Genomic DNA, 14,942 nt, shown 5'->3' on the forward strand with positions numbered 1-14,942 from the left:
GGAATGGAAACATACCCTTCCACTGGTGTCCCCAAAGAGCACGTCTTCCTCCATGAGTCAGCGAGGGCCTGGGGACACCCAGCCATGAACTATTTTGGAGGCAATGACTTCAGCAAGTGGCAGGGGAAGCTATTGTGGAAATATGAATGTGTTTTCCATTGGGGAGTCCTCCAGGGAGGGACAGAAAGATCTTGATGCTGAGCCAACTCCCCTATTTTTTCTTCACCCTTCTGGGAACGAAAGCCTTGCAAAGTATGCAAGGAACCCTACTTCCTGAAAGTGAGCGCGTTGGGTTTGTGAGAGCTACACGAGCCCTATACACGCCCATACACATACGGAAAGGGGGACTTTAGGAAGCAGGAAAATCATGGTGTCCTTGCCCTACAAGCTAGTCAGCCATGCTTCACTCAGTGTGATCTGTCTTTCCATTGTTTCTACCTGTCCACTGAAGACAGTGCAACTCATCCTTGTTTTAGATTATGTGTTGGCACAACACTTAATATCAAAAGACAATGTGAGCTGGAGACAGAGAACCAATGGCTTTACCCTTGTGCTTCACTTTCTCCAGCTTTACTCTGAGTTAGAGCATCATGGTGCCACTGAAAGCAGCGTGGCACCATGGTACACCCTTCGGCAAGTAGCTCCTCCTGTATTCCAGCATTGACAAAGTCTACTCCTTCAGAGGAGTGCTAAAAGTACTTCCAATGGCCATCAAGCCTAAGGGATTGGCTTTGCTTGCCTCCAAGCAGATTGCTCTGTAACCTCCAAATAACCCAAGAGCTAAGAAGAAATGCTGCTCATCTTGGGGGGGGAACCTTAGGAGCCTTAGGAATTTATGTCATGGTAGGGTACCACTCCTGCAGAGATCCCTTGCAAGGAGATCTCTTGGCACAGCTTTGCTTGCTGAAAATAGCAATTCCCAAACAAGCATACTATGTCAGGGTTAGACCGTGTGCATCTCGGCACAGGTGACTGCCGCTGGTGCTAGAGAAGTAACTTTGTGAGCTGCTGTTAGTTGTTGTGCCAACTGTGAAACTTGTTATTGTGAAGGAAAATTAGAGGTAACAGTAATAAACAGCTTTGAGGAAATGTGCAAGGTAACTTCTGATATAAAAAGATTTACTGACCATAATACATAGTTAATTACATTCATAATAAATAGATTCCTATACTTATCTTAGGAATGCGGACAGCTTTATGTATTTACCTTGGATTTTGTGGCCTTAGTTAATCAATGGCCTGAAGTCCTTAGATGAGATTCACTATACGAATGCAAAGTAATTGAAGTTTGGGAGTGGGTTATTAAAATAATTCAGGTGACTGATATGCAGGATATTATAAGATCTTTGCCTGGATTGCAGCAGTTCTTCAATACTTTGTTGCTTTTTGTGACACCTTTAGAAAAATAAAAGCTTTTCTTTTTCTACAGAGCATACTTAGATGTCAATGAACTAAAGAACATACTCAAACTGGATGGATCCACACACCTCAACATCTTCTTTGCCAATTCCTCCGAGGAAGAGCTGGCTGGAGTGGCAACTTGGCCCTGGGACAAGGAAGCCTTGATGCATCTAGGTGAGCGATAAAGATGTTTCCTCTTTGTAAAGCATTCTTTTGAGGCGCTAAAAAGGAAAGACAAATATGCGTTAAGCTCTGTTCTGATTTCTTATCATTCCTCTAATATATAGTCAGGGGAAAAAAAGTATTTCACGATTCCCAGATACTGGCTCACAACCAGGAAAATATTAGGTTATAAACCCAAAGCATATTATGGTATTTGTAGATGATGTCAAGCTGAAAGTATTTCACCTTTTAAGTGAAGCTACTTTACAGGGCATTCACTCCATGGGAGCACTTTGCGAAGAAGATTGGGGGGATAGGTGGGCGGATGCTAGACAGAAGTGAATTTTTAACCTTAGCCTGTTACATACTGATCCTTAGTTCTTTGCTTACTAAGTGTTCAATTAATTGTCCTCACAGACTATAGTTAACATTTGTTGCTATTTTTCTCTACCAATGTGCAAAAGAGCAAACTGCTGAGAGATTGTATTTCTAATGTTCATTTGAGTGGAACTGGAAAGAGTTCACTACCCTGCAGATTGCCCTGCGTGTTTCATAACTAGGTTGCTGAGTGTGGCTGCTGGAACCCAGGGATCCAGACAAAGCTGTGCAACCTGCCAAATGACTCACTGCCTTGACACCTGCAGTGCCACTGGACCCGTGTTCCTTGCAAAATGTCAGATGAACCTCAAATGGTTCGTTCAGAAGGCACCGACTGAGCCTGTGTACTTCTCTTAACTGCACAAACCTCCCTGGGGCTGCAAACCTAATCTGGTCATCTTATAAGAGCAGGGATTCTCACAAGTTTTCCAGATATTTCTCCAGCCTGTCCGGACCTTCCTAGGCTGGAAGCGAAGACCAGTTTCATCCAAGTTCAGTCTTTGTGAAAGGCTGTTGCAGCCAGTTTTTACATTACCCAAGCCCACGTTGGGCAAAACAAAATAGATATGGCAAATGTAAAGCCTAGACAAGGAAAGCAAATACGGTGTTTATTCTAAAGCATACTGGAGGTGCTGAACTACTGCTGGAGCCATCAGTCAGAGAGGTTTTCCTATGTTCAAAAATACATTAACCAAAAACCTTGAAGTTAACATCTCTTTATAGTCACCTGTCTTCATAGCTGAGGGAGGCTTCATGGTCAGACCAAGCAGTTGGAGCTGGCTACCCTACTTCAGTTAGTAAATGTTTTATTATGACATCCAGCTCTGCAGCTGCTCTGGAAGGAGTGCGAGCAAACTTCCCTTCCCAAGGACCGGCCCTGACACACATCCAGTCTCCTGCTGAGCTAGGCTGGAAGTGAAGCCACTTCCACTCTGACTTGCCTCCAGCCCCATCTCCATGGGCTCCTGCTGGGAGCACCCAAACAGAAGATGCAGTAAATGCCTGCCAGCGAGCATTCCCCATGGCAACATCTTCTGGCAAAAACAAAGATAGATATTAACCCCAGCCTCGACCCGCACCCACGCTGCTGTGATTTCTATCGCTTTGTAATACCACCAGCCCCTATTCCTGCACTAGCCCCACAGGAACTCTGTTTGCATCTGATTGTGCAACAGTATGGGTTGCTGGTGGGAAACATTAGCCCTAATGCCACTGCTGGTGTGAAATAAGACTGTAATATAGTCGATCCTTCCTTAAATGAGTATTTTCACAGCTTCCCTTGGTGTTGCCATGGGAGGGAGCAGAGAACAAGGGGAGAGCTCCAGAGCGCCAAGAAGAACCTTCTGCAAGAGGGCTGGGGCTTGCCCAAAGCCCTGATGAGTTCTTCTGTCACTTCGTTAAGCTAATTGTCAACATCATGCCTGAGCAAAACAATTTAAATTCAGCTCCTACAGTGTATTGACAGAATTCATTGACCAAAAAAAGATCTCATGAGAAAAAAAAAGACATTAGCCAACAGTTTAAAGTTGACTTGCAGTGGAAAAAAAAGTAAAAATAAATAAATAATGGTCATAATTTCCTGTCATAATAGCCCTCCCAGACCTGTGCTTGGTCTGTAAGAATTCATCTTTAATCTTTTTCACTCTCTTCTATAAATCCAATATGTACTTAATAAAAAATATGAAATATGTCCTGTGGTGCAGATCTAAAGGCTGGGATAGAGATTGTCTGGGTGAGGGAGTTTATCTTTTCTGTAAAACTGCAATTGATTTAGATTCTTGACAGCTGTGAAAAATATAAATTTTCAACAAAGGCAAAAATAAAATCTGCCTCTCCAGCTGCCTCAGGGCTGTCCAATGCCAGAACCATTTACCCAGCCTTTATTTTGAAGGCACGTCCTGCTGGGAATTTTCACCAATGCTCCTGCCATTGGAAAACAAACTCTGGAATTATCTTTGGGAAAGACACCCCCACAAAACAACATACCAGGGTACTCTCTGGGTGTAAATGGCTCCACCTGGGTAGAGCCCAAGCTCTGGATGCATCAAAGCCTGTATTGTAAAAAGGGGGAGAGAGGGATACAAGGAACATGGGGATTGCAGTGGCTGTGTACTGGTAGGTCTGGATACAATTAATGGAGGTTGTTCAGAGATAGTGTAAGGACCGGTTCTGTGCTGTGAAAAGGATGTGCAGGTGCTGCATGTGGCATAATAGGCGTGACGTTGCAGTGTGATTGATTTTATTCACTCTTTGTGCCTGTATTTACATTTCCAGTTCATTTTTTTTAAATACTGTGTATGTATTTACACATGCCCGTGTGACTCCTCTCCACCGTGTGTGTGTAGTCAGACACGCTCATGCGCAAAGGGAAAGTCTTTTTGCTATTGCTATGTATGCATGTGTCCTTGGAAGACATCCAAAGTGGTCCTTCCTCTCTCTTCAACACTGATAAGTGTTTCGTGGAACACTGTATTATGTGTGGACACTGTACTTGAAGGAAAATGTGAGACAACTGGGAAAACCAAAGGAGAACAACAGTCAGGGAGGTCTAGAAAAAGGATTGAGCTACAAGGAAAGGTTGAATGGATTACAGCTTTTCAGACTGAAGGAAAAGAGCTTGAAGTTGGGATGATGACAATCTCATAAAAGCTGATGAAAGGGGAGGAGAATCTTCTGTTCTTCATATCCATGTGAGGCAGGACTTGAAGTCATGAACTTAAATTGCCAAAAAATCAATTCAGATTAGATGTAAGTTAAATCCTTGAAGCCGTAAGGATACTGAGTGCTGAAACTGATTGCTGGGGCAATCGTGTCATCAGAGGTTATAAGGAGACATTAGGCCAATATGTGTGAGGGATGGTATAGACCTAGTTGGTCCTGTGTTGTTTGAGAGTGGAATTTAGACGACTTCTTAAGATCTTCTCGGTCTTATTTTCCTCTAATTGCATGGTCATTGCCACCAAGTCTCCAGGCAGATGAGAAGGAAGAGTCTATGGTGTGTCAGAACCCAGTGATATCATCTTCCCTGTGCTACAGTTTGATAAAGTTCCTCCTGCCAAAACCTTTTCTCTCCTCATTGTCACTAAGTTATTAGTGTACCATATCCAAGATTTATTTCCCCACTACAACCTTTACAAAGCAGTCTCCTGTTCTCCTGGTAGGCAATATACACAAACAGTTTTAAAGAAAAGGCTTGGAAAAGTTGAGATCAACAAGCTAAATAAAGAAAATATGAAGCATATCATAAGTCCAAAGGTACATCTAGCTGAGCTAAAAATAAAATTCTTATGATTAATTCAATATACTGTAAAGCCCCATTAATTTACGGTTTGCTTATCTACACATCCCATAATTCATACAACAAAAAAATCACCATTGGTTTTCCTTGTACACATTTATCAACCATGCAGTTCTTTTAGAATTATCACATTCCAGGATTTCATACTTTTTGACACATTAGACTTATACATATTCATTAGTGGACTGTGCAGTTCAGATCAAGCTGGGCTTGTGAGAGTTCATGAACAGAGTGTGTTTCTGGCAGTCCAAAGCTGTCCACACGACCAGAGCACACCCCAGAAAAACTGTTCCAGCCTTGGGTGTATTCTGTTTTCTTTGTCCATCTATTAGTTTGCAAGTATTGGTGCAACCTACTGCAATTTTTAGGGTGTTTTAGAAGTTAATAGGCTTCTATTATATCTTTCCTCTGTGCAATAATATACAGGGAGTGCTTCAGCTATGTTTTGTTTGACTCTTGGTATCGAATGCATTGCTTACACTTATCTGAGCAGAATGATTCTATTTAAGCACACTAAATTATTTGAAATTGCGTAGTATGAGGCAATTGCATGTAGAATTTTTCTTTGAATTAACAAACCAACCAAACCGACCATATTCAGTGGACAGACCGATTGTCACTGTGTTTTTTGGTTTGGGACACTGGACTTTGTCCCATGATTCCTCATCCTTACAGCCCCAGATTAAGGGTGAGATTAAACCTTGCTGTGCAGTTTCTCTGAGCAGGCAACGTGCCTGATTGTGCAAAAAGCAGTCTGTGCTATAGAGAATCTGATGAACTGCCGGTGGATCTGCCCTTAGGATTGTCTTCCTTTCCCTTTCTCTTGCTGTCCTGAGGAAGACAAGGCAAATGAAGCTCTTCTCTTTTCCCCTCGCAGGTGGCATTGTGCTGAATCCTTCCTTCTATGGAATCCCTGGCCACACACACACAATGATCCATGAAATCGGGCACAGCCTGGGGCTCTATCACGTCTTCCGGGGAATCTCAGAGATCCTCTCCTGCAGCGATCCGTGCATGGAAACTGAGCCCTCCTTTGAGACTGGGGACCTCTGCAGTGACACCAACCCTGCTCCTAAGCACAAGCTGTGTGGGGATCCTGGACCTGGCAATGACACGTGTGGTTTTCACAGTTTTCTAAACACGCCGTTCAGTAACTTCATGAGCTACGCAGGTACTTGGGTTTCCTCAATTTGCTGGTGGTGTTTGTGGTTGGGTGGGAACAAAGAGTAGCAATATTACCTCTGATTTCATACAGTACATTTCATGTGGGGCTTTATGCTGATGTGTATGTCCATTGGCCTAGGACCAGACTTGATGAGAGATCAAATTTGATGGCCTCAGGAATTTCTTCCTGTTCTTTTTCCCTGGTTTTCTCCAACTTTACATAGTTTCATGTGATGACCAGGCAAGAAGGTTTGGGGGAGGGAAGAAATGAGGTAAGTATTAAAGAAATGGCTTCTAAAGGCTCTACAGCAAATTTGACACCCTATTTCCCTGGGACCTAGCTGCCTGATCTATGAGGTCATCTTTGAAGAAACCAAATTCAGAGATTGTTTACCCTCCATGAAGGACATATTGAATATCAGGTTAATATAGATACCACCAAGGCTGTGTAATGAACCTGTGATAGGTAGACATCTAATGAAACACTGCTCATGCCTCCAGGTGTCTGTTCAAATACCACGTTTGGTTGGTGTTTGATTTGGAGCTACTGTCGTTCAGCTACAATGATTCACGACTGAGTTTTATCATCAGAGTGTGAATACTGGGATAGTACCTGGGTCAGGATTGCTCTTCTGGTCAAAGACTACCAGTGTGGTGTGCTGGTTTGTGCTGGGAGTGCAACTACAAAGGTTCCGTATCAGTGCGGTAAAACCGCCCCTCCTAGAGGAATAAGCTGCTTAAGCCAAAGCTCGATTTTGTAGTTACAACTCTGTGGGCTTCTGTAGTCACAGCTGTGTTGCCTGGGGATGCCAGTTCGTGGCACTCCTACGAACAGAGCGTAATGCAAAGAGGGCATGAGCTCCTGTGACCCTTGCCCATTGGATGAGGGTGGCGTGGGGTCCTTGCTGCACCCCTGTAAGTTCAAGGGGAGTTGAAGGATCCTCTGTTATTCCCCAGAAAGAAGAGAGGATACCTTGGCTCGTATTTCCCCTTATTTGGGGTCACAGGGTCTAGCTGTGATGAAGGTCTGTGACATTGAGCTGACAGCATCAACAACATTTTAAAGGTGACCAATATACTTAAAGCCACTGAAGGGCACCTTTATACTCCAGGCAGAAACACAGATTGCCCAAAAGGTCATAGGAGTGCTTATTCTGTAATAAAACTGTAGAGAAGCAAAGTGTTTAATGTCATCTGGGGCACAGATTGAAATGATTTATAACAGAAATGCTTTTATGCCCTTCATGGCACTAGCTAAAAGCGATGCTTCGTTTTCTCTTTATTTTTCTATTTGTTTAGATGGTGTTTTCAGGGACAAGCATACACCACTGAGTCAGCTCCTCAACATGTTGTGCACTTTTGTGCGTGCGGTAGGGCAGAAAGTCTTATTGCCTGATACAGCCTCTTGGTGACACCACTCAAATAAGTCAGTGCCACTTCGGGTGACGCTATCCCTCTGCCAAATCTGCTTGTGTGTATGTGAGAAGTGGTGGAGCGTGCGTGTTTCAAAACGCTGAGGTCTCTTCTTCCAGAGGGAACTTGCCTTGCCAATTCTCTTGAGAGATGAGACAGAGGGGCAGACCACAGAGATACCTATCTGCTATAGGGAACTGAATATGTGCTGGTGTTCTGAGCAGAAACCTTTTTTTTTCCTTGAAAAATTAAGTGAAGTGACATGATAGGCATCTCTAGAGCTGATGCATGAATCTGTTTGCTTTTCTGTTGTTGCCAGCAGAATAAAAATATATCAGGATATCAAATTGCTGTAGAAATACCTTTGAAACACCTAGGTTGAGGTCATGCAGCTCTAAACATTGCCTTTCTTTCCGTTCTGTTTTGCTGCTTGTGTACAGCTTGATCATATTGTGTTTGTCTGGCTGTGTCTAACATCCATCTGTCCAGTTACCACCAGCTCTGTAGCAAAGCACTGACTTAAAGGGTAACTTTTCTGTCCCTGAAATAACAAGTTACAATGTCCAGAAGATCGAGAAGTGTGAGAAATTGGACTTGTAAATTATTTTTACAAGTCCAAATAGCCGTGGTGTTCCCAAATGAAAAGATAAGTTAGTGTTTTAGACCACTCTCCATGAAATCAGCAGCAACTCTGCCTCTGTATTCTGTGGAATAATTATCCCAGCAAAGTCTCTTGAATTTCTCTAATTATTGCTTCATCTGAGGATCTTGAACCTTTCTTGAAGTCGAGTGCCCAAGTGAAATACCTTTCTCTCTCGCCTCTCCTCCCTTACCCCCAGGACACAGCCTGTGCTGATGTATAAACAGATTGAGAATGCAGGTCATCTTTCTCCCGTGCCGTTGTCTCCCTGCTTTGTCCTATAGATATTTTATTGTTCCTTTATGATGGCTATTAAGGGCCTTTGTTTCCTTCTGGGCTTCCGTGATGAAAATTTATGGCTTTTACAGCATGCTCAGGGATAGACCTTCGATAATTATTGAGGAAATCCAGAGATGTCATATTAAAGTGGCTTTTTGCATACCCACAGGGATTTGTAGATACTTTCAAGCTGGTGGTGTCCGTCTGTCTGCTGTGCATGTTTGATGAGGAGAGGCTCACTGCTCAGTGGGATTAGGAGAGACACGGGAGAACATGAGAACTGGCGTGTCCTTGCTGTGGTAGGGCTGTAGTTTGAGCGGGATCCCAACCAAAGCTGTCTCCTTTTGCTTGCATCTCTGGGAAGATGTGGGAAGGTTTTAAATTAGCCAGCAAATTCACACTTCTCTTTAGAACAAATTAATTTTTTTTTGTTTGTTTGTTCCTTTTGAGTTCCAAGAGGGCACAGACTTGGAGACATCAGAGCATCTAGTAACGCTGTTACAATATTGAACTGCCAACTCACATGCACGCAAGCAGCTCTCTGAGCAGCCTTTGGTGACCTGCGTCTTCCCAGAAACGTGTAGTACTTGACCTGTGCAAAACTGTCATTGTTGTCTGTATCGCGGCAGCATGCAGAGGTCTCATCTGGGACTGAGCTTTACTGGGCTGGGAACTCTGCAGGCACATGTGAAGAAACACTCTGTGTTTTCAAGAGCTTTTCATCTGATGGGAAGAGTACCAGAAAAATGGTTAAAGTGCTAGCAGTAAGTTCTTTAGCGTAGCTTTTCTGGGTGACTTTGCACGACATCTTTATTCCTTCTGTGATCTGCACAATAGAGAAATACTAATTTTCTACTTCTCCGGGGCATTGTAGTTGTTTAAGTTGTATGGTGTTCAAAGGGCGCTGGATGTGTTCTTGTTGCCAAATCATGTTGGGGAAAAGAGATGAAATGAGAAATGGATATTTATGGGAAATTACCCAGCAAAATTATTTCTCCATTTTGAATGAAAAAGAAATTTGAAATATCAAAATTGTTTATGAGAAGTTCTGAAAGCGGTTAGAATCATAACGGTAACAGGGGAGCTTTTTAATACAAATAAAGTTATTCTACTGCACAAAAAATTTACATTTTTAATCAGTGTTTGTAAGGATTTTCTTTTAAGTTGATCTTTCAGAATATTTCTTATTTGTTCATTAGAAAATTTAAGAACTTTAAAAATACTGTGTTGGTTGTTTTTTTTAAATTCTGTGTTCTCTTAATCTAAGAAATCTGTTGAAGTCTATTGTACACAGTTTGCATGAATGTCAGTCAATGCTGTGTCCTAACACTAGCTGTCCTCTGCCCTTTTATCTTCTCTCAGACATATTATTTTAGACAGAAATTCTTTTACGTCCAGAGGTCCACTGGTAGCCCCAATTCTGATCAGAAGCTGCTGCACGGAGGCTTTCTGTTTTCTCACATCTGCGTGTCTCTGTCTCATCTACGCATGATCTGTAGGTGCTTCCTGGAGCAGAGGGAGAGAACGTTTATTGATTTTTTTTAGATTTTTTTTTTCCTTTTTAACTTTTGTTTCCTTTCACCTGCCTCCGCAAGTGATGACTGCGCTAATTTGTTCACAGGCCGTTAACTTACAAGCACTGCGAGAATCCATCCCAGCCCTTGCAAGAAGCTGCTATTCACCGGGTCGTAATTCTCTCTTTTGTTCCCACTTTATATGCTGCGTGGTTGATGTGGCTTCTGTTTTAATTTCAGACGATGACTGCACCGACTCCTTCACGCCCAACCAAGTGGCCAGGATGCACTGCTACTTGGACCTCGTCTATCAGAGCTGGCAGCCCGCAAAGAAACCGGCTCCTATTGCAATTGCCCCCCAGATTGTGGCTCGGACCTCCACCTCTGTCACCCTGGAGTGGTTTCCACCCATTGATGGGCACTTCTTTGAAAGGTGACCACGCGCTGCTCTGCACTCTTGCACTGAATTGAATGGAAAGGAGAGAAATAAGGGAACAATCCGGGGCCCCGCTCCAGGAGCACAGCTTTATCATGTGCTGCTCTCAGTCTGGGTTGAGGCTTTTTCCTAAATTGGTTCATATTGAGGAGGTTATTGATCTGTTTTCTGCTCTTCCTGCCTCAGCCTGTAGCACTCTGTTGAGGGCCATTGATTTGCCATGTAAAGGGCAAGTCTTTTTCCATATGTTATGGGAGGAATTTTCAGTCGATGATTCTGGCCCTGTGATTCCTCGCAAACACCTGTGGGCTTCAGCTCTGCCTGCATGTCCCCCTCCTCCTCTGACACGTTTCTTTTGCAAGGATAAGGTGAACCTTGTTTCTATTCCCGCGGCATCACAGAGCTCACGGGCAGTGGAGTCTCACAGGGCAAGGAGGTGGCAGGGCCGGCGGGAGGGACAAATGCTGCTTCCTCCCCTGAGCTGCAGGTCTGAGACGGGAGCTGAGCAAGGCAGAGTCAAAGACCTAAAACTCTGAGTATCGTGCAACCAGCATCCTGCTGCACCCTGAGCAGAGCATGTAGGTCAGAGGAACTACTCGGCATGCAGCTACGCGGTACCAGTGAAAATTAAATGAATGCAGGGCTCTGGACAAGAGTTGCACCACACTGCAGTTCATAGCCGGACCAACTCTTACTCAAGGATGACCCGAGTGACTTGGTAGTTCCTCTAAATACTCTTACGCAGCACTTGGATGGGCTGCAGGAGCTATGGGAGTCCGAGCAGAGAACTTCCTAAATGATTGACCACTTCGCATCACCATTAACTCGCCTTCCCTGTTCGCGTTTCTTCTCCACTTTTTGCTTTTGTTATTTTATAGAGAACAAGCTTGGAGTGTCCTTCAGGACCGTAGCAGTACGTCTCACAGGAGGCCCAATTTACAAGCGTATTAGCTGTCTCAGCACTGCTGCTTTGTTCAGTTGGAGCACCTTGAAAGCCCCTGCCTCCATCAGGGATGAAACTCCTTCCAGCACTGCTAGGACACCATGGCCATTTCAGTGGCCAGCTTGCACTTTATCTGAGTAGGCAGATAGCTGTTATTTTCTGCTCAGATGAGATTTTCCACCTTTATTGCAGATTAATACAAGGAGGGCAATCAAATGATAAAATCATAGTTGATAAAGAGAGGTCTTGTGCTCTGAACAATGTTTGCTTTAATTGCAGTTTTGCAACTGAATCCTTTTATTCCCTACGTGTGAAAAGGACTTATGTGAAGTTCTGAAAATTAGAATTTTTTAGCCCGTAATCATTTTTAGGTAAATTAAGTTTTTCCAATTTAATTTAGATTGCAGAAAATGCTTATTGTGTGTTAAATAAATACCATCTGCCTCTTAAAAGACAATGATGCAGAGTTAATTGTTACGTAACCAAATATGTCTTTATGACATATTTCTTATAACTCAATCAATATGTTCTTAATAACCCCTAGTTAGTTGCTTCTTAAATAACATACAGTGGGATAGCCTGCTAAGTCTAAAATTTCATAACAGAGTTATCATATGTTAAATAAATAGTGATTTTCTAGAAAAAAAAAGTCCTTTGGGTTTTCAAATCTGTGTGCTCAGTATTACCGAAGAGATTTAAAGAGACAGCCTCAAATACTTTGAGTCCAATTCCTGGTTAAAATGAGATTCCCAATCCTAACAGATAGAGAAATGTTGCTTGTCACCATTTCAAAACGCCACTGAAATATATATATATATATATGTCTGTTTAAAACCTGCCCAAATTTCTGATATATTAATCAAAACAAGGATGGTAGTAATAGTATAGTGACTAATACTGGAAAAGCTCACGTGCTGAACTTCCAGTCCCAATGCATTCAGCGCCGCGCGGTTAGAGATACATGCCTGTATCAATCTGTAAAATTGGGTCACTGTGCAAGACAAGTAGGAGGTAGAATTGGCCAAGTATAATCTTATCTGTGTGTGGGAATACTGTAAATCTTTGCAGATATTTTTACACAAAGTGCACACCATGGCCCAAATTTTACTTGCCTCACTTGAATGAATCAAGTCATTCACTTCAATGGGACTATTCATGTAAAAAACAGAAGACTGATACTCGACTGCCGAGTGCCTTGGGCCTGGTGTCTAATGCACAGAGGCCCCTTCCGTGCTGTTTGGACAGTGTAAAAGGGCCTTAAAGGGATGAATGGCTCTGGCTCCATTAGCAAGTACTGTGGCCCAATGTAAGGAGATCTCTAGCGCAGAGCAGTTGTTAGTGAAGACCTGACGTCAGCGCTGTAGGGGTTTTGGAGGGTGCTTTCAGCCTAGCTCTAGCCTGGCCCCGTGGCGTCAGCAGTTGGAGCACAGCAGGTGTGGTCCTGGAGCACATCTCCACTCTGGTTTCAGGCAAAACTGGGTCCAGCTTCCACGCCCCAGGACTGCTCCGAGTGCTGTAAGGGAGGAAGATGAAGCGTTTCACTTCAAAAGCCTGCTCCTGATAGGAATCGCGATGCTACTGTAGGCGCGCTCAGTGTAACTCGGGTTCCTTTTATGTCCCTTTTATTCTCTAGAGCTGTGCATAGACAGTGACCTCAGCTGAAAGAAAGTCGGGAAGGGAGAATTCGCCTTGTGTCTAAAAATGTAACGCCGGGCTGGCTGTATCTGTGGGTGAGGTCCTGACAGGCTGAAGGGAGATGAAGCATGGAAGTAACGACCATGTGCCTTTTCCCTGCTTAGATGCAACTTTGTCACAGGTGCCACAGTATTAAGTGCTTGTCTTTTAGAGCCTCAGTTCTGGGATTACATGGTTAATTATGTGGATTTGGGGACGGAGAGTAATGCCAACTCATAGTTCTTGAGTATTTGGGGTCGGCTGTCGTGTGTCCTCACGCCTTGGCAAGGGTAGCTACATGAGCTGTGTACAGAAGTAAAATCTTCTTCTTGACAGTCCCTCCTTACCTGTTCACGTGTTCAACTGATGTCTGCTATATTACTCTAGAGAATCATTTACCTGCACGTAAATCCTGCACAAAAATTTGCCAATATGTGTTTGACCCTAAACTCCAGCAGCTGGTTGAGCTTCTAAACATCTTGAATAATCAAATATATCGAGAGCCAGCATTTTTTCTTGTAGCTACTACACACAGGATTGGAATACTTGCCGTTCTCCATCCTCCCATTAAAAAAAGCATGAAAAATGTCGCATGCGGATATAATAATATGTAATAATAAAATAATAATAGAGCCAACAAAACAAGTGAAAACAAGTGAGAAACAGAAAACTCTATTCATTTCCTGACTGCATCTATTAGATGCGTTCATCTGCTGTCGCTAAGCATCCATTCATGCGCCTCCTGTTTGATATGCATAGGCAGGATGTAAACAGTTGTTGTAATAGGGCTCTGCAGCAAATTCTGCTTGGACAGAAAACTTTGAATGCATCTGCTCTTCCAAGTTTTCATTGAGGTGACTGCATTAATTTCCATGAACCTGATGCTATCTCATTCTTAGCAAGCAAATATTTTGGTCAGTATGGTGTCCCAGATCTAGATGGCTGGGCTTGATAGTCGCTTGCTTAAACCTTACTGGAAAGTTTCAGTGCCTTGGAGGGGGGAGCACCAATTCTGAATTTCAAGTAAGGAGATACAATTTAGTCTGAGAACAGGCACACTTTATGGAAAGGAATGACAGATTTTTACTGGTTTTGGGTTGCCTACTGAACTGGTGCTGGCCCTGAAGAGAATTGTTCTAGTGTTTTTCACTAGTAATCTTTAGATTTTGAATCCACTTCTGAAATACCATGCTGTAGGAATGAATTCCTCCTGTGCTCTGAACTTCATAAGCTGGAATTTCCCCAGTACTTGGCTTATTAGAAAACAGAGAAGTCTAGATTTTCCATTACCCTGCACTTTGGGGAGTCATGTGCACTAATGTATAAGGTGTCAGATATGCTATTGTCCCTAATTACAATAGTGTTTTGACCTAATTTATGCTCATTTTGTCTTGATGTCAGTGGCTGCGTAAGGTGTAAGGATCTGGCTTAGATTTTCCTAAGCCTGTAAATGCAGTTCCATAATTAGTTTTGACATTCACGGCTGTTCGTAGGATTTGTGTGCAAGAGTCTGCAGACCAAAAACTTTAACCCAGGAGTCATCCCCTGTGTAACTCCTTTCAGCCAGTGGAGTTACATCAGGGTTGAGTTTGGCTCCCAAATTGGAAAAGTAAAAAGAGAAAGTTTGCTCATAGCCTTTC

General features: G+C 43.1%; 1 protein-coding gene across 1 annotated transcript in view; it reads left to right on the top strand.

Moving 5' to 3' along the window:
* PAPPA (pregnancy-associated plasma protein A, pappalysin 1) overlaps window positions 1-14,942 on the top strand; it is a gene marked incomplete at both ends in the record, with an annotated part of 128,286 nt that overhangs the window by 51,077 nt on the left and 62,267 nt on the right. The window contains 3 exons of the mRNA XM_010288141.1: window positions 1,430-1,575; window positions 6,117-6,410; window positions 10,490-10,682. Coding sequence (XP_010286443.1) covers window positions 1,430-1,575; window positions 6,117-6,410; window positions 10,490-10,682 — 633 coding nt within the window. The remainder of the gene's footprint in view (window positions 1-1,429; window positions 1,576-6,116; window positions 6,411-10,489; window positions 10,683-14,942) is intronic.

The sequence above is a fragment of the Phaethon lepturus genome, unplaced genomic scaffold, assembly GCF_000687285.1.
Source record: "Phaethon lepturus isolate BGI_N335 unplaced genomic scaffold, ASM68728v1 scaffold12645, whole genome shotgun sequence".
Lineage (NCBI taxonomy): Eukaryota > Metazoa > Chordata > Aves > Phaethontiformes > Phaethontidae > Phaethon > Phaethon lepturus.